At 42.9% G+C, this 24,870-nt stretch overlaps 1 protein-coding gene across 5 annotated transcripts in view; it reads left to right on the top strand.

Moving 5' to 3' along the window:
* The window catches only part of cabin1 (calcineurin binding protein 1), a 39,575-nt gene extending 15,328 nt beyond the window's left edge, over positions 1 to 24,247 (top strand). For all 5 annotated transcript variants that reach the window (XM_086110620.1, XM_086110622.1, XM_086110624.1 and 2 more), the window contains 11 exons: positions 536 to 715; positions 1,829 to 2,223; positions 2,861 to 2,974; positions 10,387 to 10,550; positions 10,669 to 10,765; positions 10,848 to 11,522; positions 13,055 to 13,129; positions 16,489 to 16,753; positions 18,420 to 18,596; positions 20,079 to 20,281; positions 20,366 to 24,247. In XM_086110620.1, the coding sequence (XP_085966746.1) occupies positions 536 to 715; positions 1,829 to 2,223; positions 2,861 to 2,974; positions 10,387 to 10,550; positions 10,669 to 10,765; positions 10,848 to 11,522; positions 13,055 to 13,129; positions 16,489 to 16,753; positions 18,420 to 18,596; positions 20,079 to 20,281; positions 20,366 to 20,509 (2,489 nt within the window). In that variant the 3' untranslated portion in view covers positions 20,510 to 24,247. The remainder of the gene's footprint in view (positions 1 to 535; positions 716 to 1,828; positions 2,224 to 2,860; positions 2,975 to 10,386; positions 10,551 to 10,668; positions 10,766 to 10,847; positions 11,523 to 13,054; positions 13,130 to 16,488; positions 16,754 to 18,419; positions 18,597 to 20,078; positions 20,282 to 20,365) is intronic.
* Positions 24,248 to 24,870: the final 623 nt, after the last annotated feature.

The following is a 24,870-nucleotide window of genomic DNA, read 5'->3' on the forward strand; positions in this document are numbered from 1 at the left end:
GAGGCTTTGCCTTCAGTCAGAAAACAGCTCTGTAATGAAGTGCATTCTTAACAGAGGCACACATTTTCACAGTTTTAACTTTAATTACTCATCTCCAGTGCCATAAGATGTTTGCTGTTCACTCGTGACTGTGAAAATTCCTGTGTGCTTTCCTCCACTCCTCATTTGGTTATATACAGTTCTCTGCCAATGATCCTCCATATCTCTAGTAACAATTTAGCGGAACTGACATAGTTTTGGTCGGCTTTCCAAACTGTCCAACCCTGCCTATCCTACTTACATCCACCCCCCCCCACACCTTCTTTGTGTTACAACCTCCTTGTATTGTTCTTACTTAAAGTCTGTGTGACTCACTTTGGACTTAAGGTCATCAATATCTTAAAACAATGTACAATATAAGTACACTGGAACGAAAGACCCACATATAGACATTTTTTAGGCAAAATGAACTTGAAATGCGTTTTCATGATTTTCAATCGAGCTATAGCCATTCAACTGGTGAAATAACTTTTTGTGTTGTTTTTTGTTTTGGCAGAGCGCAGTCAGGACAGCGAGGTGGTAATGCTTTCTGACTCCAACTCCACCCAGGATGCTTTCACAGATCCAACCAGCTCACAAGACAGTAGTCACAAACCTGCCTGCGGGAAAGTCAGTACATCATCATCAGAGAGCACAACGCCTGTGAAGGAAGGGCAGCCTGCGTCCGAGGATACGGGTATACCAGGACTCACATACTGACATCAGACTATACTATTCTTTGCCTGAAAGAGATGTCCGCAAATTTACAGTACGATCTCACTATGGGGCGGCCCGGTAGTCCAGTGGTTAGCACGTCGACTTCACAGTGCAGAGGTACCGGGTTCAATTCCAGCTCCGGCCTCCCTGTGTGGAGTTTGCATGTTCTCCCGGGCCTGCGTGGGTTTTCTCCGGGTACTCCGGTTTCCTCCCACATTCCAAAAACATGCTTGGCAGGCTGATTGAACGCTCTAAATTGTCCCTAGGTGTGAATGTGAGCGTGAATGTGAGCGTGGATGCTCTCTGTGTGCCCTGCGATTGGCTGGCAACCGATTCGGGGTGTCCCCCGCCTACTGCCCGAAGACAGCTGGGATAGGCTCCAGCACCCCCCGCGACCCTAATGAGGATCAAGCGGTTCGGAAATTGGATGGATGGATGGATGGATCTCACTATGCATGTACCTGTATTGTATGTATACATTACGTTCATGCATTTTTAAAAAAGTTTCATAAATACAAACAGGGCAGCACGGTGGTCAACTGGTTAGCATGTCAGCAATGCAATGCAGAAGTGCAGGGTTCGATTCCGGCCCCGGCCATCCTGTGTGGAGTTTACATGTTCTCTTATGTCTGCGTGGGTTGACTCCGATTTCCTCCGACATTCCAAAAACATGCATGGCAGGTTGATTGGGCACTCAAAATTGTCCGTAGGTGTGATTGTGAGTGCGGATATTTGTTTGTCTATTTGTGCCCTGCGATTGTTTGGCAACCAGTTCAGAGTGTAACCTGCCTACTGCCGGAAGACAGCCGGGATAGGCTCTAGCATCCCCGTGACCCTTGTGAGGATTAAGCGAATCAGAAAATGGATGGATGGATGTATCAACACAAACACAATTCCAATGAAGTTGGGATGTTGTTTTAAACATGAATAAAAACAGAATATGATGATTTTCAAATTCTGGCAGTCATCTGTTCCCAGTTAGCCTATTCACTTGTGGGGTGTTCCAAACAGGTGTTTGTCTTTTTTGCCACGTCTCCCAGCTTTTTTTGACTTCACCAGTCTTCAGTGTTGCATCTGCTGCTTCCTCCTTTAGAGTCACATGGCGATCAGACTGTCCAACAGACAGAGGAAAACCTGGTTGAGGAAATCGTGGAAATGGTGGTGGTGACCCTCCCTGAGGCTTCGATTACCCAAATCTCTGCAGATGTCTGCCTCCCGCCTGTGCTTGTACCAGCCACTCCTCCGAAAGCAGCTACCTCTCAACAGCCTGCTTCTCAAACCCCAGCCAGCGAAGGCAAAAAGAAGCCAGAGCCACCCGCCGAGGTGATTGAGGTACCCAAGGCCCTGCCTGCAGAACATGCGGACCAGAAAAAAATGCTGGTGGAAATGTGCGTCCGCTCTCTTTTCCTCTGCCTTGGGCGGTTTCCTCAACATTATAAGAGTCTCTACCGCCTGGCTTTCTTTTACACCAACAGCAAAACCCACCAGGTCAGTCCACCTCCGTCAACTCTTGTTAACTAATAACATGCCACCCATTTGTGTAATGTCAGCACAGTATGTAATTAAACTAATGACTACACTATCTACAGACTACAGGTATAATCAGAATTGGAAATAATATCAGCTATAATGGCTGCCTCATTTTCCCCTCAACTTCTCTTGTTTGCATTCGATTTCTTTCACCGCACATTAGTTTCTGACGAAGGCTATGTGAGTTCCAATACTCTGTGGGTTGAGGTATGTGTGGGTTGAGAGCCATGCTTTTTCAGCCAGTTTGGCACAGAGATGCTGTGCTCAGCTGTACTGTGGCGGCATCCTTCTGTCAGTTTTCTGATCCATTGTAATGGAGGCTTGTCTCCACTAATTCACGTTTTTCGTTATTTACTATTTATTGTACTTGTTGTTACTATGTTTTTAAGTATACATTCTAGCTTACCTTTTCCTAGCTCTTTGCATCTTAGGGTTTTCCTGATTGCCAATGAGCACCGTTTAGACTTTAGCAGATGTTTACACAACATGCAAGCAAACGTACTGTGATGATAGAAGGCCATCTGCATGATGATAGTTTAATGTTGTGTTTATTAAAATGTAGACGTGTTTTTCATTAATTTATTTATTACCACAGAACCTACAGTGGGCCCGAGATGTGTTGCTAGGAAGCAGTGTCCCATGGCAACAACAGAAGCACATGCCTGCACAAGGACTCTTCTGTGAAAGAAACAAGACAAACCTGTTCAATGTAAGTTCAGTCCACAGTTCCTTTTATGTTGTTTTTCCTGTGTCACTTTATCACCGCACATTTCTTATCAGCTTTTTGTAGATACCAGTTATCACTGAATCATTAAACATTCATCTATATATTCAAATGGCAGGCTTTATATAATATGTGGGTCATAAACACGTTGGAACGGATACAGTGAGAGTGATTTTTAAGACATGCTTTTTCTATTTTGGTTACATTATTTTGGTACATGAAAGTGGACAAATATTATTAACGCCTATCAATCTCATGCAAGCTACAGACACAATTTTAAATGTCTGTAACACGAATACTCGTTGACACTGGCATGGAATTCATTCCCTTTACAGGATGAAACTATCATTCCAAATTTCTGGTGCATATGTACTGTATGTGCCCTATTCTTTTCTTTTGGCCATTCAAACAACTGTTGGCCTGAATGTGAACAGTGCATCACCACACAGCGCCGAGGAGTTTCGCCGAATAACACTAACAATGTCAAAGAGCAGTTAAGGGGACAACAATGCAGTACAACGGCTGCCTGGCACTCTGCATTCTGTCAATGTCATTTGTTGGAGATTGCTGAACAAAACAATTTTTCAAAACTATGCTTGAAATAGTTTCTCTTAAGTATTACGCAAAGGATGGTTGGCCAAGTTCACTTGACTCTTGACCTTTAAATTGTGTCCTGACTGCCATTTAACACGAGTTTGAATCTGATTGTTTAATTCTGAACAGAGCTACATCTCCAGTTTTAAGATGGTGCATCCACATTATCCCAGTTCTTTTTAATTTTATTTGCCCTCTCAAAAAAATATTTCATCGGTTTTAGGACACATTACACGTGGAAATGTTTTGAACTTTTTATTTGATTTGATCTTGGTCACATTTTTCCACATCACAAATTTCTCTTTGTTGGTTAAGAAGTTTTGTATGTTCATGAGCAAGTGTCACACAAAAAAACTACACGACTGTTTCTTTGAAACCTTGTGAAAGGATGTTCTGGAAGAGGTTCGACTCGAGATTGATTTTGACATTTCACCATTACACTTCACTTGCATTGCAGCCAAACGGGTTCACATCAGATCGAGCAGATGGCATTGTGATGATTTGCCCAACAGATTTTTTTTCCCAATCAAACAAGGCAGGCGGACTGAACACCATTGTAGTTATCTGGATGTCATGTCAAATTTTCTTCTCAGCTCTCTTGTATTGGATCTCATTCGATTGTGCAAGTGTGTCGAATGCAGCCTCAGATGAGTGTAACGTACCCCTCATGTTCGCCGCTAAGTCACAATCTCAAGGGACAAGCTTGTGAAGCACTGATGTGTGTCCTCATGATTTGTTGCTCATGATGTGCTCACTTGTTTGCTGTGAGTAGAGTACAATATTGGCATATCATAAGGGTTACACTTTTTTACACCCGTGGCTCACATAATTCACTTGGCTGCTCGGAAATCTGGCTTGAAAACGGATCATAAGCAGCTCTATAAATGGCATTTCTCAGTGGGTGAATGATCTGTCTTCACAAGACATTTGCTTCCCATGGAGTTTGCCTCTATTATCTGTTCTTACAGCTCTTCCATCGAATTAAAAGAAGTGCAGAAGCAACGTAGGTTTTGATTTGTTCCTGCTTATTTAGTTCCTCATAGATCCGAGAATGCAAGATCCTAAGTCTGTGTCTCATACCAATCAGCTGTTTCTGCCTTTTTCAGCAGTTTATACAATCCAGGTTATTGCAGTTTGCGCTGTAGATCTCAAACCTTTTCTGGTAACAGATTGCAGAGGCGATGTGGGCCACGGCTGAACAGGAGATCCGCAGTGAGCTAGCTCCCATTGGGTTCTCACAGAGCCCCTTTTGGAATGAAACCTGTCATCCTGGTCTGCCAGCTGTCAAAGCTTTAGGGTGTATTTCAAAGCATGCATGATCATGCGACAACCTTTTAGTAAACGATTGCAAAGATTTTTCCTGAGTCACTAAATTGAGCTGGTTATGAGGAGCCTCACCTTTATCTTGGCACGTGTTAAGATTACAAGCCCTTCCCCAGCACTGACTTTTTGCTTTGTTGATATGGGAGTCGTCAACATTGTGGAGCGCCAAGCTTCTCTTAAATTGATACTTAAGTCAGCATGGCCTGATGGTTTACTGACATGCGGACGAGTCCTCACATGTCGGTGTTTTAAGAATACAACATTTTGATAGTCATCTCTCTGGTGACAGAAATGTTATGCTAATGCACAACTGCCACAAATTTACAAACCCAGCATGGTGCACAACGCGAAACGTCGTCAAGGTGAGGTGACATGTCTGTCGAGTTCCCAATTTGGGTCTGGATGCCCTACTTTTGCCATTTGCTATGACTGTGCTGCACTAGTTCTGTTTAGAAAGTACATTGGTGGCGAAATATACATAGGTGTGGTTGTAATTATAAAAAATTCCCACCATGTTCACCAAAGAGTTTGTTGCTCTGCTTCTACCAAATTGATCAAAATTTGACAGGCAGGTGGATTTGAAATACAGTGCATTGCTGGGTGGTGGGCCCTCTAACTTCTTGTTACTGGCTCTGTCATACCCTTAGTGTGTTTTTGGAATTTATTCTAACAGCATCGTTGAAATGTTTATGGTCCTCACTGTGTGGTTATATTGAGCCATCGGCCCTGTCTGCTTACATTTGATTCAGTGTTACAGATTTTACCCATCTCCACCAAGGATATTCCAATGGATCGGCGGTCGATAGTTATCGCTGATATTCATCAAAAAGTGCACGATCCCCCTAAGTACAGTATGTGATCGTTCTGGTATCTGAGTAACATTTTTCCTTAAAGTGTTTATTGAATAGAAATATCTATCTTACTATCAATTTAAGCATAGCCAAGTTACTAACTACTTTTCCATTACTTTTACCAATCATTTATCGCACGTCGCCAATGATTTTGAGGAGTTGAAATGGATGTCACAATTTCACACGTAACTTAATTTTGCGGTTTGTTTAAAAACAAACAACAAAAAAAAAGAGAAATGTTACCGTTTAAATGTGACAAATTCAGCTGCTCGTAACAGGAGCACACATTTAAGACAAGGGTTCATGTCCTTATAACTTCATCAATTAAAGGTATTGCATCACGCAATGCGCTGTGGGAACTGAGTGGCTCGATCATTTGACACGCCTGCATTCTGTTCCTCGGCATCACAAAACCAAAAGAAAAAAAGTCAAGGATATATACTGTGTATATGATATGATATGATGGGACAAGTTTTGACGTTGACAAAAATTTAAAATAAAAACATATCTGCGTCATGGAAAGCATTTGCAAACTGAGCAAACTATGGCTTATTTTTAATGCACATGCTTTGGCGCACTGCCTTCAATGGGAACGAGCGTCATCTCTGGCAGAGGGCAAGCATCATTACCATCTCACTTCTTTGCGCTCATCTCAAACATTTGATGGTTGCAAAGAGTGTCAGAATGGGCGGTGGTTGCTGTCTGGACTTGTTGACATTCAAGTTTGATCGCTGCAGTAATCATTTACTCAAGTATTTACGGTTTAGGCCGGGGTCGGCAACACGCGGCTCCAGAGCCGCATGCGTCTCTTTAGCGACATCTAGTGGCTCCCTGGAGCTTTATAAAAAATGTTTGAAAATGGAAAAAGATTTTGATAGTAGGCTAATATAGCTCAAATAGATATAGATACATGTCGCAGGTCCGAAAAAGGAGAGCTGTGGTGTTGTGTTTTTTTTTAAACGTACACTTTATTTATGCTTTTAACAGTCTCGACAAACACAGACACGTCTGAAATTTCTGATTCAATTATTAATTTTATAATGAGCAGGATTGGCAACAGGAATGTGTTCTATTTCACGCCTTTGAACCATTTCATTTTGTAGTATGGTTCGGAAAATGGATGGATGGAAGGGTTTCACTCTAATTGGAATACAAGACTCTATGTAAAGACATGAGTAGTGATTATCTTTGTGTTTAATCCGTATCGAACATTTGCAAATAGCTCCTTTTACTTGGGGAAAATAGCATTTGCATTTTCGGCAACACTAACTAAACTGTGCCTTTCCGCGCCCGTTTCAAACACAACTGTCAATCTGATAGCATCTTTTTAGAAAAGGTTTTGGACTATGACCGCTTCACTTAAACTTTACTAAGAGGAGAAACTTACTGTAAAAATGGTCCATACTCTTGAATTACTTCCCTCAGTTTGACATATGACTCAAAACATTTGTGTGTTCAGTTGCGCAGTGTGGTGTTCGTAGGTGGAGCTCCACTCACGAGAACCGTGTTTTGGTTTTTTCTTTTTTCTTTTTTTTTGGCAGGGGGGGGGGGGGGGGGTGTTCGTAAGAGAGCGGTATTGAGCAGTGAAAACATTTTTCTAAGGTTTTGATTTGCATGCTAGCGGTTGCCCCCTCTGTCAGTCGGGATTCTGCTGCCTCGCTTAGCTTTCTTCAGTTCAACTTGACCTTTTCCAGCACTTTGTCCCTCTCTGCTCACACAGGAAACAGGATAAACAAGGTTATGCATGTGTAGTATGTTTACGGTGGCCATCTGGAGAGAGACAGCCAGTGTTGAAAGGAAGCAGGTGAGGGCTGTTGGCTGAGGAAATATTATGTATGCCGTGAATTCCTGCCTCGTCAGGCAAGGCGGTTCCGCATGTTTTGTTTCACTTGGTTAATAAGGAATGTGTTTATACATACCTGTTCTTTGCCTTTCATGGTGTGCCAAGCTTTGCCGTGTGCACTTGTACATTGCTTTTGTAGCACTCAATTCCTTTTTCAGCCAGTTGATGTTCTCATGTTCTTTTCCTGTTGCTCTGACTTCAGCATGATCATGCTCTACCCCTCCCCCTGGCTGTTATTCACTCCACTTATCTCCTCTCTGTGTTGCTCTTGTTCGGCTTCCTCATTACTCTCTTGCTCCTCTGTTTGTGTGGGTGTGCATTAATAGGTGGGACTTTGCGCTGCTCTCATGTGATTGGCTGGCGCAGGGCTACAAGGGCTGGCTGTGCACTGTGTACAGTGCAAGAGAAAGCACAGGAGAAGGAAAGAGGGCGGGGGGATCTCCGGCAGGCTGGGGTCAGGGGAGAGTGGAGATGGAGTGCGTGGGTGTTTTTGTTTTGAGATGGCAGGCAGGAGAGGAGCGAGTCTCCTGCTCTGTCAGCGGGCTCCTGGACCCTGACTTCAGTGCTGACTCTCTTCTTGCCAAGGCATCTACCGTTCTACCTTTCTTCTTCTGTCAGTTCTGCCGTGTGCAGCTGAGCTTCCCGCGTTTTCTCCACTGCAGCTCCCGCTGCCCTCGCACCCAAACGCAGCCCACCCCTTGCTCTCTGAACATGAGATTCTATTAGAGTGGAGGCGTTGCCAGGGATGCTGTCGCTGCTACCGCCTGCAGCAATCCTTCCAAAAAATACCAGCATAGGAAATGAGGAATAGCCTTCTTTGGTGATGGTGAGTTGCTTTCTGTCAGACTTTTGGAAACGCCGAGTCTTGGTTGTGGTTTTTTTGGGAGACTTTTGAGTTGTGATTAGTGTAAGCAAATGCCGATCGTAATTCTTTCTGGTAAGGCTCAAGATGACAAATGGTACCACGCACCTGCCACTTGTTTGTAACAATGGCAGGTCACAGCCAGCTTGATTCAAAGACATAGCTCCTTCCTCAAGTTACACATAGCTGGCTGTCAGAATGCTGATGTCATTATTGCTAAACTGCAGCAATTGTCACTGATTGCTACTAGTTACGTGACCCAACTTTTTTCTCGTTGTACCACTTTGAGTCAGTGTTATACGTGTTGAGACATGTATCTAGGAAGACGTGACAAGGCGTTCAAAGTTTGTGAAAGCATAACTCCTGCCTTTGACTCACACGTTCACAAAGCTTGAGCGCAGCTTGCCGTACTTCTCACTTTTGTCACGCTATCAATGCTGTTGCTCTTAATGTATACTTTTCTTAATTTCTACATAGTGCTTGTTTTCTTAAGTCTCTGCCTGTTTCGTTGTTGTGTGATATATTCACCACAACGGAGCTACGCCTCCACTGGCACTGGTTGTATTTTCTCCTGAAAAAGATGCTTAAAACCATTTCAGTTTTCCAAATCTGCTTTAGCTGTTGTGCTCCAGAATAATCTGCGTAAAGCCATGGCTTTGCTTTCCCCAAAACAGATTTACATTGATGATGGTTTGATGGTTCTATGAACAATCCTCGTCCATGAGAGGCTGTTCAAAATATCTTTAGCATACTTACCCTGCGTGCTTGGAATCTGAGCAGGGAAAACTTTACTATGCCCATCTTGCTTCCTTATGTAAGGCTGCATTGAGTGAGCTTAGCCTTGGGAAACGCACTGCAGATTCAATTTTATGATGAGGTTATGCACCAAAGAATATGTGAAGAAAAATTTTGGTATAAAATTTGCACCTACTGGGCAGCTGCTACATACTGTATAAGGGTTCAGAATACAATCATATGTTGTGCATTTTTGGTGGTGGCTTTGTTACTTTGTCAGTAGTTGGGAACTTTGTCTGTAGATATGTATTATCGTTTGTTCGGTTTCCCGCGTCGTGCTTTCCCGCTTAGTTTCCTTCCAGAGCCTTGGAATATGCCATCTGACCATCTGGAGCTGTCTGTTCAGAGGACCACCAGGCTCCCAAAAGTGCTCCATGAGCTGATAGAGCCATCTCATTTGTTGTGTTCCATCCTGATCATCTTTGTTTTGTCTCACACACATTTTCGGCCGCCAGAATATGCACTCTGCGCAGCATGCATCCTGAATGTAACCTAGGCCGCCATCTGCACTTGTATTGATTAAAAAATGGTAGGCTAGATAGAAGTAGGCCCATTTTTTGCCAGCCAACCAGGCACATGCTTACTGAAAAGGTGCTTTTGGCCATCAGCGGACACATCACGCCTTCTGCAGAGAATGGCCCATGTTTGTTGGCCGCCATTCTGTGGCTGTGTTGCACTGCTTGGCCACAACTGAGAACTAATGAGGCTTCCTATCATGTGTGCCCAGAGAAAACACTCTCTGTGCCTCCCTCCTGCCTCTTACATGTCCAGGCAGTCTGCAAGATCTCCGCTGCAGCCTTTCCATCCCTCATTAGTGCTTCTTCGAATGCCATGTTTTTCCCCTCACACTTAATTCTGTTACTTTCTGCTCCGTTGCGTCTTTCCTTTCAAATATACTCATTGCTAATTGTTTTCCGACATGCAAAGTCTATTTGTTTTTTTAGAGTTGTAAAGCTACTAGTTGCACCCAAGGAAGTTCCCTCGAAACACTATTTCTCTTTGTTTATGTTCACTGTGTTTTCAAAAAAAGCTGTAGTTTGTCATACAAAATGTTTGGGGGTTTTCTTGTAGAGCAGTCACAAATGACTGCTCTTTCTGCTCCTTGTTTCAATTTCCTTTCCACCCCCAGGGCATCTGGCGTATTCCAGTAGATGAAATTGATCGCCCAGGAAGCTTTGCATCTCATATGAACCGATCCATTGTTCTCTTGCTGGAGGTGCTATCACAACTCAAGGATCACGACACCTTGCTGAAAGTGTCTTTCATGCTGCAGAGAACCCCTGACCAGGGAAAGTAAGGGCCAATTTCCTGTAGCACTACCGTGTTTGCTTTTGACTTATTATGTATATGCATTTTTTCTGTCATCGCTCCTTCTCACTCACTTCCTTCTCTCCTCCTTAAATCCATCAAGAAAATATTTACGCGATGTTGATCGCCAGGTTTTGGCCAAGAGAGCATTTTTCCTCAATGTAAAAGTCCTGGAGGACAATCTGAACAGTCTCAGTGGGGTAAGAAAGCACACATCAGGTTACTTACTGGATTTCCTTAAACCCACACACTATTTTGCTGATCGTGACAGTTGTTTTTCAGGTACAGCTTCCCAAAGTGGCGACCACCTCCATGGGGGAGATGACCACGACGGCCGCATCCAGCAGGCCAAGTTCAGAGGACAGCAAACATGCGCTGCCCAAGAAGGCGGTGCTCACAGAAGGGACCTGTACCACTGACACAGGACGCAAGGAAGGCTCCCTAACACAACGTCCTCCACTCGCACCATCTGCAGATAAAGGTGGCAAAGTTGAGAATCAACCTGGAAAGGTGGAACCTGCTGCGAGTGAAGGGCACAGAACAGGGCCAGAGGAGCCAATGGATTTGGAATGTGGCCATTGGAGGAGACCATCAACAACCACAGATACTCAAGACAGGGAAACAGAGGCACCGGTCTCTCTGGGCACAATAGAGCCCCAGCAAAAAGTGTCTGACAGCAGCCGGACATCGGAGCTGTCTCTTGAAGAGCTAAGTATTAGTTCCAGGCAGCAACAGCTTCAGTCTTCGGCGAGCAAGGCCACTTTGATAGCGAGCAGCCCTGATCAAGTTTTACTTCGAAGACCCAGCAGAAAAAGGAAACTTTTAGAGGATGTAGAGTCTGGAAAAACCCTCCTACTTGACGCCTACAGAGTTTGGCAACAAGGCCAGAAAGTTATGACCTATGACCTAGGTCGCATTGAAAAGATCATGTCAGAGACGTACATGCTCATAAAACAGGTAAATGTCCTTCGCATGTGCCACACAACATGTACCAATTGCGCAGACATTCATAGTGTGTTGCCATCTACTATAATTCTTTCTGATTCTGCATAGTCATGTAAGCTTTTATGGCCTCCTTTTAGATTAAATTACCCCTCACAAACACCGCTTCTTGTAGACAACCGCTATAAAACACTTTCCAACTTACATTTTTGAGCTATATAACAGATTTGGATGAAACCTGCTGATTGGTTGTTCTTTCTTACCCAATGTAATTCTTTTGCATTTGTTGTTGTTCCTGCCAGTCAACGGGCTTGTGACTTTGGGAGAGGACTAATTTATATCGACAGTATTGTTGGTTCTGTGACTCTGGAGGGCAAGCAGCATACATCATTGATGGATGGAAGTCATGGAGAGAAAGTGTTTAATATAGAACAACAAAATATCAATTCTGCCGTATCACAAGTGGACCCATCCAGCGAGGATGAACTGTATCGTGTTTGAATGTTACACTTGTCTGACTGTACAATTCTGTGGCTGCAAAACAAGCCCGAACAAGCCTATTGAGCTGCAGATCAATGTCGGCCCCACAGAAATTATTGCCACAGCACTGGAGTGGGAAGGCAGTAGCCAGAAGGGAGAGAGAGGGAGAGAGACGATGATGAGAACTAACTTCAGCAAGATTTTCTGTGTCTCACAAACGCAAGTGGGCACAGCACGCAGCACAATACAGTAGTTCCACATGAGTCCACTATTTACAACAGCCACTTTTGATTTTATTCTACCATATAGTTCTATAGTGCTCCATCATCACTACACCTACAAACAGACTTTCTTCCTTGCGTGGCTCTATTTAATGGACTGATTTTGAGTGTTTCGTTTTTTTTCCCCTCTTTGGACAGCTTATCCTTCGTAGTGATCAGACTGTTGCTCCATCTTCGAAATGGCCGATTTACACCAGTTGGTGCAGCACTGGTTTTAGGGGGGAGTAAATTAAAGTATAAATTCTTTTTGAAGTGATTGACCACACAATAAAATCGGATTTGTTTTAAGCTATTTGTTCTTTTATATGTAAGATACAAACTACTATTGTAAAAATGTTGGCACTAGTATTTTAAACACATTTTCAAACTATTGAAAGGAGAGCTATATCCTCAGTGAAAGTATTGGCAACATTAAACCCCAAACTAGCGTACAGAATCTCACCGTTTGGGGGAATAGCTCATCTGCTCCATCCAGCAGCCTGCTGCAAGGAACAATATAACAGTTTAATGACTATTACCACTAATTGCACCATGTTTGGCTATAGCCGAGCTCGACGACGCTCACATGCTAAGCATAGCAACCGCTGCAAACAGTGCTTAACTCCGCTGGTTCGCTGATCGATCCACTATTGTGATTCTGATACAGAGCTGGGAATCCATCGTAGTTTTGTATTTTATCCATTTGACACATGCACAAAAGAGCACATCAAAAGAGATTTATGAAGCGTAAGCCTCTGTGATTCTCACACTGTTCTAATATGATTATTGTTCCTCTTCTTGCTTCAGGTTGATGAGGATGTGGCTCTGGACCAGGCTATGAAGTTTTGCCAGATACAGTTGGCTACCTCTGCCCAGCGACAGGTACATCCAGCTCATCTTTGTTACTCACCACGTATTCGCACTCCCGCAGGGCGAACATTCATTCGGAGCCACACAGTCACACTCTTTTCAGTCTGACTCGAATTCACACGAAAAAGTTATCATACCCTGTGATGACAAGTGACGTTGAACTTTTTGAAGAGTTACAGCAACAGTATTGTAGATTTGATTGAACAACAAATGTACCACAAACGACAACAGACGGCAGTGCAGCGCTTAAGAGCTTAGTGCCATTGAGACTACTTAACTCGTTCACTCCCAGAGACGTTTTTAAACGTCTTTTCAGACTTGGTCCAGAATTGGCTGGTACTGAATGAGTTAAAAGTGTAAAATATCACTCATGTTTTCATTGGTGCTGTTTCTCCTCCCTCCCCAAAAAAGGGTTTCCCTAATTGTGTATTTTGAAAAGGGTTTTAACAATTCCTTCCTTCCTTGAAGCCAATCAGAAAATGTCAAACCTTCGCGAGGACAATCAAGGCATGTTTGTGTCGGTGTGATTTGGCAGAACTGCACGAAGCAGCGAGAATACAGAATCGTGCGTGAGGCGCCGGGGTCCAACACATTGACTGTCATTAATCATTGAAAACTCTCCACAGACACACTCCAAAATCTTGTCAAAAGTTCTCCCAGACTGGTGAACAGTGCTGAGCACATGAATTTTCTCCCATTTTCACGTTTAGTGTATTGACGAAAAATATTTGCGGTATTCGGCGTGCATTTCATCTTGTTGTTCATCAGGAGGTAAATTGTGCCAAATTGATAAATAATTTGGTGATCCCCAGACTTATTCAAGTCGATGCCAGCGCTAAATATAACCCAGTGAACCTCCCTATTGGCACTTGCGCCTTTTCCGCTAGTTCCCATTATGTCATTGATCTCAGCACAGCTGTAGTTTGCCTGTCACTCGCCTGTACAGAAGCGCTGTCACTATGCAACCAATTTGGTCAAAGATGGAAATGAAACACTGGCACATGAATGTCTTCTCGTAAAAAGTGTCATACAAACTGAATGTTTCTAATTGATTTGCGCAAGACCATGCTAATTAAAACAAAACAAAACAAAAATCACCACCATATTATATTCAGTACCCTATCTATTCTCCCCATTGCCCGTGACTCGACTTCATCACATCCTAATAAAAGAGTAGAGGGTGCATCTGGCGGCCTCCTATTTCTGCAGCCTAATCTAACAGCTGGCTATGTGGAATCATTGCGCCGCCTGCTCACATCGCAGAGTAGCAAATGTGAGGAGACACCTCTGTGCTCCAGGCCCCAACGTGAAAATTCTCTGCCTGCTTCCACGTCCACACATTCTTTCAAGCCCACACAAGTACAGAGTGCCAACGTGCCTGTGTAGCACTGAGAATGAACGTTTGTTTATATTATTTTAAATTTCCTCCATCGGAACTACATCGACATCCTGCGCTAATCTGATTTAGGCCAGTCTCACACCTTGTTCAGTTCTTAAACTCCACTGTACCAATGATTGGGAAAACTAGTGAGGTGTTGGGTTACTTTTTTAATCTTTAACCTATAAAATGAATAGTCGTGCAATAAATCATTTTTCAGCAATTCCTTTCACAGTTTAACAATAAACGGTTGAAGCAAAACACCTTCACATTTAAAAGTTAAACCACCCATTCATCTCATTTTCAAAATGGCTTAGCCTTTATTAGGATCAAGGGTGGGCTGACGCCTTTATCAGCTGATTTCGGGTGAGAGGCGTGCGTAGTGCAACGTTGACTGGTTGCCAACCAATCACGGTGCAAAAATTGAACTACAATGCAACCAATTTAAGTGAAACTGCTACCCCACCAACTAGCAAAATCTCTTCCGCCTTAATTCAATCAAGTCTGACTTAATCAACAATTGATTAATTGATTATTCACACACATTTCTAAGAATCTGGCTTCTGTCACACTCAGACTGGTTCCATGTGGTGTGCCGCAGGTTTCGAAGGCTGAGATTTGCTAACACAAACCCCATTTTTACAGAAGTTGGGATGTTGTGTAAAACGTAAAACAAAAGAAAAAAAACAGAATATAATAATTTGTGAATCCTTTTTCAACCTAAATTGAATTCAGTACACAGACAAGATATTTCTCGTTAAAACAGATAAACTTTTAACAACACTCAACAAGCGTTTGGCAACCGTGGACACTAATTGTAGAAGCTTTCATAGTGCCTTCACAAGATCTGCAGGTCACACACACACACGCGCGCGCGCGCCATTACAGATGCTGCCTTTTTGGATGCTCCTTTTATACCCAATCATGGCAATTATCTGTTTCCATTTAACCTGTTTACCTGTGGAATGTTCTTTTTTTTTCTCTAAGTATCCCACAACTTTCTCAGTCTTCTATTTCCCCTGCCCCAAATTTTTGGTACTGAGCTGCAGGCATTCAAATTCAAAATGAGTGAATACTTCCACAAAACAAAAGCAATGACGTTGATCAGTTCAAACATGAAATATCTTGTCTTTGTAGTATAAGCATTTGAATATACTGTTTGTTGAAAAGCATTTGCACATTATTGTGTTCTGTTATTTTTGTTGTACACAATGTTCCAACTGCTTTGGAATTGGGGTTTTCATAAGATGAGCGATCCCAATGGTGTCTGTTGTGCTGATGTTTCTTTACTGAGTGAATCATCAAAGGTGGCACAACTGTGTAAGTGTTGTCCATGGATTGGGAAGGTTGCTTTCTTCTTCATTCAATTAGCCTGCTCTCTGCAATATGATCCCCTTGGCAAGCTCCTACTTGACATGCCAGCTGAGATTCGAAAAGGCTTTTGCACAAGAGTTTCACCATTGCTAAACATTTTGTGCTTTTATGATTCCTTTGTAAAAACGCATGTTGTCAGGGGGCGGGGTCTTCAACATTGTATCCCAGAATTTGAACAACATGAGACAGCCATGAAGAACCTGGCCATCGAGGTCATTCCATTCTCTTATTCAATTTTCATCCATTTAAAAAGGAGAATGAGAGAAAGTATTCATTTCTGCTAACTGTGCTCCACTGTTGCCATGGCAGCAGCTGTGGGAGCCAGCCCACTGTTGTCACAGGTTGTTTGTGCAACTCTTGTGTTTTGTAAGTGGTCCTCTAAAAGACATTCAGGAATGCAGCAGAGAGGGATTCAGAGACCGCAATTTAGGGAAGTGATAAGATTTGTGGACTCAGAACTTTGGCTCGTTTGGCTTCTTTCACTCCTGAGAGTTTTTGATCAGGTTGTCACTCAAGATCAGAGGATGTAATCTTAACCTACCCGAGCTGTGTTCGGCTGGTGCACCCCCAGTCGGTGAGAGCTGCTCATAACAACTCCCCCTTTCTGTGTCTCCCGCAGCCCATATGCGACGCGCCTACCACGCCTAAATACAAGGAGCACAGAGATCTCTTCTTCCCTGCCTCTCTGCCAACGCCGGTTCTGCTCGGCCACGCCACCTGCCACCCATTGTCCAACCAGGACGGCCAAGCCAAAGTGATGTTTGAGCCCCTGAGCAAGTTACCCAGACCTCAAACGTCGGGCTTCCATGATCAGCAACCACAGAGGAGAATGGCTTGCCACCCTGCGGCAGCAGCAGCAGCTTTGTCCTTCTTACAACACACAGGTAGAGTGAGAGACACTTCGCCACAGTCCATGAAAGGTTGGCGTCTTTTAGCAGAAGCTCTAAGATAGAGCTCGGCTAGACCAACAGAGGGCGCCTGTCGACTTCTGTAGTTGTATTACATAATAGCCTGTCAAACTGCATTACGCCCATGGTTCATTTTAGACTCTGTGACACAAGGTTTTGGTGTAATTATTTCACTTATGTACATGTTCAGCGGAGCATCTGTGAGTCAGCTTGATGTAATAGTTAGCAGTGCACTCGCCCTTCCGTTGTGTCAGGAATATGTCACTCCTGGTCTCAATAAGTGCTTCATTGGAGAGTTTTGCGTTTTTAGTCACAAACAGCCTTTTGACATGTCTATGAGGGGCCAATTGGACAGAGGTTATATCCATTTTTATTTATGGACAGTTTCATGTAAAATTATAAATATCCAGGTCCAGAAAGTAAAACCCCTGCCACAGTTTGGGAGCTTGTTGTGTTTTTACTCTCTGGGCATTGATTTGACACCTCTGCTGAAGGGGTACATACTCGACTGGTCACCAGGCAATCACAGGGCACATATAGACAAACAACCACTCGTGGGGCCATTCACACCAATGGACAATTTAAAATCTCCAATTACCCGATGCGTCTTTTTGGAAGACAGGACCAACCCGGAGTACCGGTACCTAGAGAAAACTTATGCAAGCACAGGGAGAACATGCAAACTCCACACAGGAAGGGCGGAGCAGAAATTTGAACCTCAAACCTCCGAACTGTCAAGCAGTCATGCGAAGCACTGGTCTATCAGGCTCCCAAATAAAATCTTGAGTAATAAAAGCATGACATGGATTTTGTTTTTATTATATAAATCAACCGTGAAAGTAGCCACTAGATGGCAATGCTTGTAGAGAGCACTCAAGGCAAGTTTATTCCTTAAAATGATTTTACACTTTGCAGCATTAATAAATCCAACTATGGGTGTGATGGTAATGGCTATTAATCATACGTGACTTCATAATTTGAGATTCTCAAGTTTTTTACAATAAAAACAACAATAAAATTAAACTGTTGGCCAAACAGAGACTAAGATAAGATAAGAAAACTTTTATTTGGCTCACAATGGGGAAATTCCTAACTTTTTTTTTTAATTTTCACTATTTGGGAGATAATGAGTAGTTGGATATCTTTTTAAATCTGCACAAGGGATACAATCTTTGCATGCAAATACTGTCCATAACACTTATATATTTTCTTTCTCCTACATCCAGACACCATTGTTGCACAAGCTTAAAAATGTATTCATTCGTTTCTAATTAGATCCATCTTAGCTGCAGGGGATTTTTTTTTCTGTAAAAAATTTATGAAGTGCAAAATTGCCTTTTCCGATTGACGTCAATGCTTGCTCTAACTAAGAAACATTACATTCTGCGTCTGTTAAAACATTGCATTCTGTGTCTCTTGCATCTAATCAGCAAAATGATCCAATCAATTAAAAATGTCTGACCAAAGACAAAAGTTGTGGCTACAGATAAACAAAGTTGCAGCTGGGGTGACATTTTAATAGAATGATGTTTTTTTTAATTTTATTATCATGTCTTTTGATTTATGATAAATGAACAGAAATGATCTGTTTGATCTGCTTATGGGCTGTAACATGTTTTTGTTGTTGCTCACCCCACCCTAGAGGAGCGTGAGGAGCTCACAGAGGGGCTCTTGTACCGACAGCAGGAATCACACCTTTGTCAGCAGATGAAACTGGCCACCGTGTCCCAGGCGCGGGAAGCAGCAGCAGCAGCCGGCTGGTATCGGGAGGAAACGGCCACATGTAGCAGCAGCGGCAGCAGCACGCAGCAGTGTACAGGTCAGCAACACAGCAGGTGGCTTCAAAAAAGCGCAAGTGTACTCAACCTTAATGATACCTGCAAAAGAAGTTATGTTTTGGATGGTATGATGACTTTCTCAATTTCCATTATGGAATTTGGTGCATGGCAACATAGAGCTTTTACTTACCCATGTGCATTATACAGTTGCCAACTTTGTAGTGTCATGCTTCACAGTTAACAGTTGAATATGTATTATTTTGCACTTCCATTTATTTTGAACAAAGACTAACACTCATGGAGTTGTCAATTTTATTTCGCACTTTTGATTATTTATTACAAAATCCAGAATAATTAGGATGTGTTTAATTTGGGACTTGAATTCTCAATTGACTCATCTGCCTTTTGTATGAAACAAACAAAAGATATTTTAAAATGATGTTATTTGGGATAACAGAAATTGTATGGTTCATAAATATTATTGGTATCAGTTACTTGGTATTGTATCGGTGAGTACTGGAGTCCAGTACTGAAAAAAGTGGTATCGAACACAGTCTCGACCTTATTCCGTTTTTTTTAGTAATCAGCAGTAAAACATGGGTTGGATTCACCCAAATCACCTACGTTGGACCAAAAAGCGCAGAAAACAAGCTTTTTGTGAAGATATATTTTCTAGCAGGAGTGACTTTTACACTAATCATTTTTGCTTCTGTGATGCCTTTAACATCGGAGCAGTCCTTATGTCTATTAAATACCAACGACGGCGATTAAAATGTGCTTTTGATGGGAAAATAGTGTATTTATGAAACTTTATAAAAACGTAACATTTGATAAACTATATAAACTATTTATTTAGCAGTAGTATTTATTAGTGTGTGTGTGCATGTTTGTGTGTCTATTTACATATATTCCATTATCGCTTCTACTTGTAAATGTAAATAATCTCTGTCATCAGTTCTCTTTTCTGACAATCTTTGCAGTCGATTGAACTCGATAAACACTGAGTGCTTGTAACATATTTGCAAAGATCTGCCATGTTCATGGGTTTCAAGAATCCACCTAACATTCCATTGAGACATGGCGATCTCATCCAAAAGAGACTCAACGCTGCCATCTGGCTGGCGAAATCAGAGATGCCCAAATCTTTTCTCTTACCCATTCCATTAAAAAAATGAACTTGACAGCAATTGCCGTCACTCTTCATTAGGGTTCCCATTTCACGTCAGCGTTGAACATAAATTGAATTATTGTTCTCCACCAAAATATTTGCATGCCACTATTTTCCATGACGTCTGATTTCAAAGTCAATACAGTTTTTCCACGATAACAACCAATCGAAAAGGTGTTGGATGAAGCGACAGCTTATCAAGCCTACTCCCTCTTTTACATGACAAAACATATTTCAGCAAAGAAAATCATTGACCACAACTCAAGTTATTAGCCTTGAGAAGCTCCACTGTACTGGATAGAGGCCATTAAAGTAAAAACAATGACTCGTGCGGTGTATCAATGTTTCTCCCCAGACCAGCAGCACTATGCCAGCAGTGATCTGTCAAAGCTTGCAGACCCCAGTCGAATCCGCTCCCGTGTCCCGCCTAACATGCCAAAGCTCTTCATCCCCTCCGCTGTCACTAAGTTCCCCCCGGAAATCACAGTGACTCCCCCAACGCCCACGCTTCTCTCCCCCAAAGGCAGCATCTCGGAGGAAACCAAACAAAGGCTAAAGGTGGGGGATTCCGAACGGCACTTTTGATTCTGTGCGCATGCCACAGCGCCCATCGCTGACCTCTACTGTCTGCTCCCCACGTAGAATGTCATCCTATCATCGCAGTCTGCCGCCACGGTCAAGAAGGACACTCTGAGCCAGCCTTCCCTGGAGGTGCAGGAGACATCCAGCCAGGAGTCTTCACTGGAGAGCGAGTCGGACGAGGAGGACGATTACATGGACATCTGAGACTCTCCAGGCCTCCCGTGTGGAAAGACCTTTGAGCGTTTATTCCCAATCCTTCAAATTGAACCTAAGGTCCATGTACTAGCACTCTCAATGTCCTCACCGCAATTCAGCGTACTAGTGTCCCGCAATTATACCTTACTAGTAACTATTGTGCTGCACTAGTAACACCATTGGCCCAACTAGTAGGCATCTCTCACACGCTAGTAACCCGATCAAGGATAGCCAATAAACGTTCAAACGGCTTTCCATAAAGCTGCTTGAGCATTTATTGGATAACCAACTTAAGGTTCGTGTATCCGTATGCTCTTTATCCTCACTAGCAAGTCAAGTCAGCACACTAGTAGAACTTTGTCTGACTAGTCATGGTTTTCAACTACTAGTGCACATTTGAATTGTATTAGTTTGAGCACTCGCATCTTTAAAAAGTACAAACACCTGATGCCATTTCAATCGTAATCAATACGAGCACCCAAATATTTAGTGTACCTTTCACACCACCCCAGGTTAACACACGTTCTACCGTAGGGGTTATTTTTCACTTAGTTGGCGTTCCATTCACTTGAAACATATCGACAGTGGAAACTGCGTAAGGTTTATTAAACGCACCATTAGAACTACTTTCACATGCTAGTTGGACAACTACACGTTACTAATGTTGAAAACTGCACACATTGATCACAGAGCGCTGGGCGTCTTACTCGTGACATTATGAAATTCTACTCGCTAACATCTTGCCCTTCACGAGGAGTACTTGCAGTAGTGTATGTCAACCAGCGCAGTTGTTGTCAAACTTTTAATGCCAAGTACCACCTAAAAAACAATATAGAGTGCCACACGTGTCATCGTGATGACCAACATTAAAATCCAGTGATGTAGTACGTCTAAAATAATAATAGTGCAAGTCACTCAAACATTATGCACATTACGTGTACAGTATAGACAAATTGTATGAAAAAGTTCAAAACAACTGACCTGTATTTGTGTGGTATACCTTACCACAAGAGTGAGCCCGAGTACCTCTAGTGGTACTTTGAAAATCCCTGATCCAAGTGTAGTTTTATCTCACGAGTAAAATATGGTTGTCCTACAAGTGCGCTGAATTGTCTCAGGACAGAAAGTGTGCTAGTACATGGACCTTAAGTTGAATGTCCAGGACATCGAATAAATCCTCAAACAGCTTTCCATACTCCTGTGCTAGCGGACCGCACTCGACTGACTCTATCAAGCACTGCGCCAGTTTCACCGGGGTTCTTGTTGCTGGAGAACACGTCGCTTACGCTTTGGTTTTGATTGATGCCATTGTCGCCCCTCCCCGTCAACTGAGAGAATGCAGTATTCTCATCGGCTCTGGCCATGTCACAGTGTGGCCCAGCTTGTGTGAATTAGCAGAGCTTTAGTTTCAGCATGACTCTAACGTGCCATTTATGCATATCACAGCGGCACGCCCAGAAGCCCGTCACCCATTGATGCCTCACCATTTCTGCGGTCTGCCCCGAGCTGCACCTTTGTATCATGGGATGAGGACCGATGCCGGTTGTGATACATTTCAACGGACAGCACAGGTGACAAATGGACAGTCACCACACAACGCTGTAACCTGTAGCACACATGGGAAATGTTTACACTCAACCTTGGGTCAGCCGAGCACTCAAGCGTGCTGCTTTTGTACTCGCCGTGTTCCTGCAAGGATATATTGTTTCTTTCTCGGTAGTGCATCTGTAGCTGTGAGGTTCTCACCAGGGAGACGCCCGTCACCAGCACTGATGTGAATGATGTTGAAAGAGGACGTTTTGTACATATCGGAATCCAAATGTCTTTGGCAGCGGTACTGTGTGTGTGTGTGTGTGTGTGTGTGTGTGTGTGTGTGTGTGTGTGTGTGTGTGTGTGTGTGTGTGTGTGTGTGTGTGTGTGTGTGTGTGTGTGTGTGTGTGTGTGTGTGTGTGTGGGTGCGGGTGCGGGTGCGGGTGCGGGTGTGGGTGTGGGTGTGGGGTGTGGGTGTGGGTGCGCACGCAAGAAATTGAGATTGGCTTTAATTCCAAACCCATAACTGAATTCACTCGAATTCATGCATGCTGAAGTGGTGTCTCGAAATTCCGATGCCTTTTCATTGGTCAATTTGTCACGTTACTCAGTGGAAGACAACAGAATGTTTTTTTACTAATTGTTTTCTATCAAAATAATGCTATCTACTGGGTTGTTGTTGTTGTTTTTTTAAACGTGGAATCAAACTGTAAATGTAAAAACTGTAGATGATTAGTCTTGACATCAAAACCTTTTTATATTTTTATTTCGTTACATGGTTGTTGCATTAAGGTGTGTGATATTGTTCTGTTTTTGTTTTTTTTCTGCTGAGCTTTTGGAAATGTACCCCAGCTGAGAGCTTGCCTCAGTCTATCATGGATGTCTAACCAAAAATATCTTTGAAAATGTCAAGACTTTGTTCTGCTATTGGCTATTTTAAATGCATCCCAATGTCTCATGACATGGAGCAATGCGGCAAATCAACACCGTGTTTATCTCTTTGGTGAGTTTGAGGTCTGCGGGAGAGTTGGGAAGACCATTGCTGAGCACCAGCGACACCACAACAACGCATGCTGACGTGTGACATCTTTGTCACGTATAGTGATCTGTCATGGAATTAACTAAATCACATCTTGATGCATGTCTAAACACTTCCTTTGTATCTTGACATTTTCACAAATCTTCCATTCCACAGTATTAAAATATTGCTACTGTTCAGCCCGAGATACCTCTTAACTCCTAATTTAGGTATTTGACCAAATCTACAATGGGACGTGTTTACACTTCAACTTGAATTACATTAAACCTTGAAATTATGAATCAAGCATTATCTTTTTTAAGGCATGTTCAATAAAAGACAAAGCCTCAACTACAAATAGTTTGTGGCTGTTTACATCTTTGCGTCAATACAAGTGGTCATATTGGGGTCCCACCAGCTGTACAAGACACACTTTCTCTTAAATTACTTACCGGTAATCAGATGTGTCATGTTTTCTTGTTTGGGTTCGTTCATGCTGTATACGGGTGCTCGTCAAAAAAAGTAGAATATCATGAAAAAGTTGATTTCAGTAATACTATTCAAAAAATGAAACTCGTGTATTGCAGTATTCATTCCACACAGACATACATATCAAGTGTTCATTCATTTTAAGTTAGATGAGTATATCCATCCATTTTCTGATCTGCTTATCCTCACAAGGGTCGCGGGGCGTGCTGGAGCCAATCCCATCTGTCTTTGGGCACCCTGAACCGGTTGTCAGCAAATCGCCGGGCACATACAGACGAACAACCATCCGCGCTCACACTCACACCTAGGGGCAATTTAGAGTGTTCAATCAGCTTGCCATGCATGTTTTTGGAATGTGGGAGGAAACCGGAGTACCCGGAGAATACCATCGGAAGGCACGGAGAACATGCAAATACAGGAAAGCTGCAATGCATAGGTGTCAAAACTCAGGTCCTGGAGGGTGTGTTGCAACAGGGAGACTTGGAAAACATGCAAGACAGCGGCCCTCCAGGACCTGAGTTTGACACCTGTGGCAATGGAATCCTGCACTTCTGCACTGTGAGGCCGATGCGTTCCAGTCGACCACCGGGCCGCCCCCAAATTAACATGAATTAACACTTGAAATGTATCAGTCTGTGTCAAACGAATGTATGCATGGCACAAGTTTCACTTTTTGAATAACTGAAATAAATAAAACATTTTGATGAGCACTTTTCATATCTATTTTACAGGTAAGATAAAACTGGTTCAATCACGGTACGAGATAGTCCATTTGGTTTTTGTTGATTTGGTATATTCGAGCTGGAAATGACTGCAAGTGGCAATATACTTGAGCGAAGTTATGTGAGGGCAGAGTTGTCAAACTTGTCATTGCACATCATACCGTGAACAAAAATTTAAATGGAACTCTTGGTTTTGCTGCAATTTCTCCTTTTTCAGGTGTACACAGAGGGCATCTCTTTTGCCAGTATCAATCCATTCAACTCACAGGTGTGGCTTATTAAGATACTGGTTCGACAGGATGCATATTGCACGGGTGTGCCACAGGCTGCCCACAATAAAAGGCCACTCCAAAATAAGCACTTAAGGCTGCCCTTTGTGCGGTGTTCAAAATGAAACAGGCCAAAATGTTGTTTCTGCTTTTTAGTAGATCGATGCAGAAACGCATGAGTAACAGTTTGAACAGCCTGAATCATGGATGGGCAACTTAAAACCTGGAGGTAGCCACAATTTTTCATTCATGCTACTGGGGGCTACGTAGGACCATGTACGTGAGGTACGTTCAAAAACAAAACAAAAAAAAAATACATACTGTGATTTTATTAGATTTTTT

Source organism: Hippocampus guttulatus, chromosome 5 (assembly GCF_054856545.1).
Source record: "Hippocampus guttulatus isolate MCC_2025c chromosome 5, RoL_Hgut_1.0, whole genome shotgun sequence".
NCBI lineage: Eukaryota > Metazoa > Chordata > Actinopteri > Syngnathiformes > Syngnathidae > Hippocampus > Hippocampus guttulatus.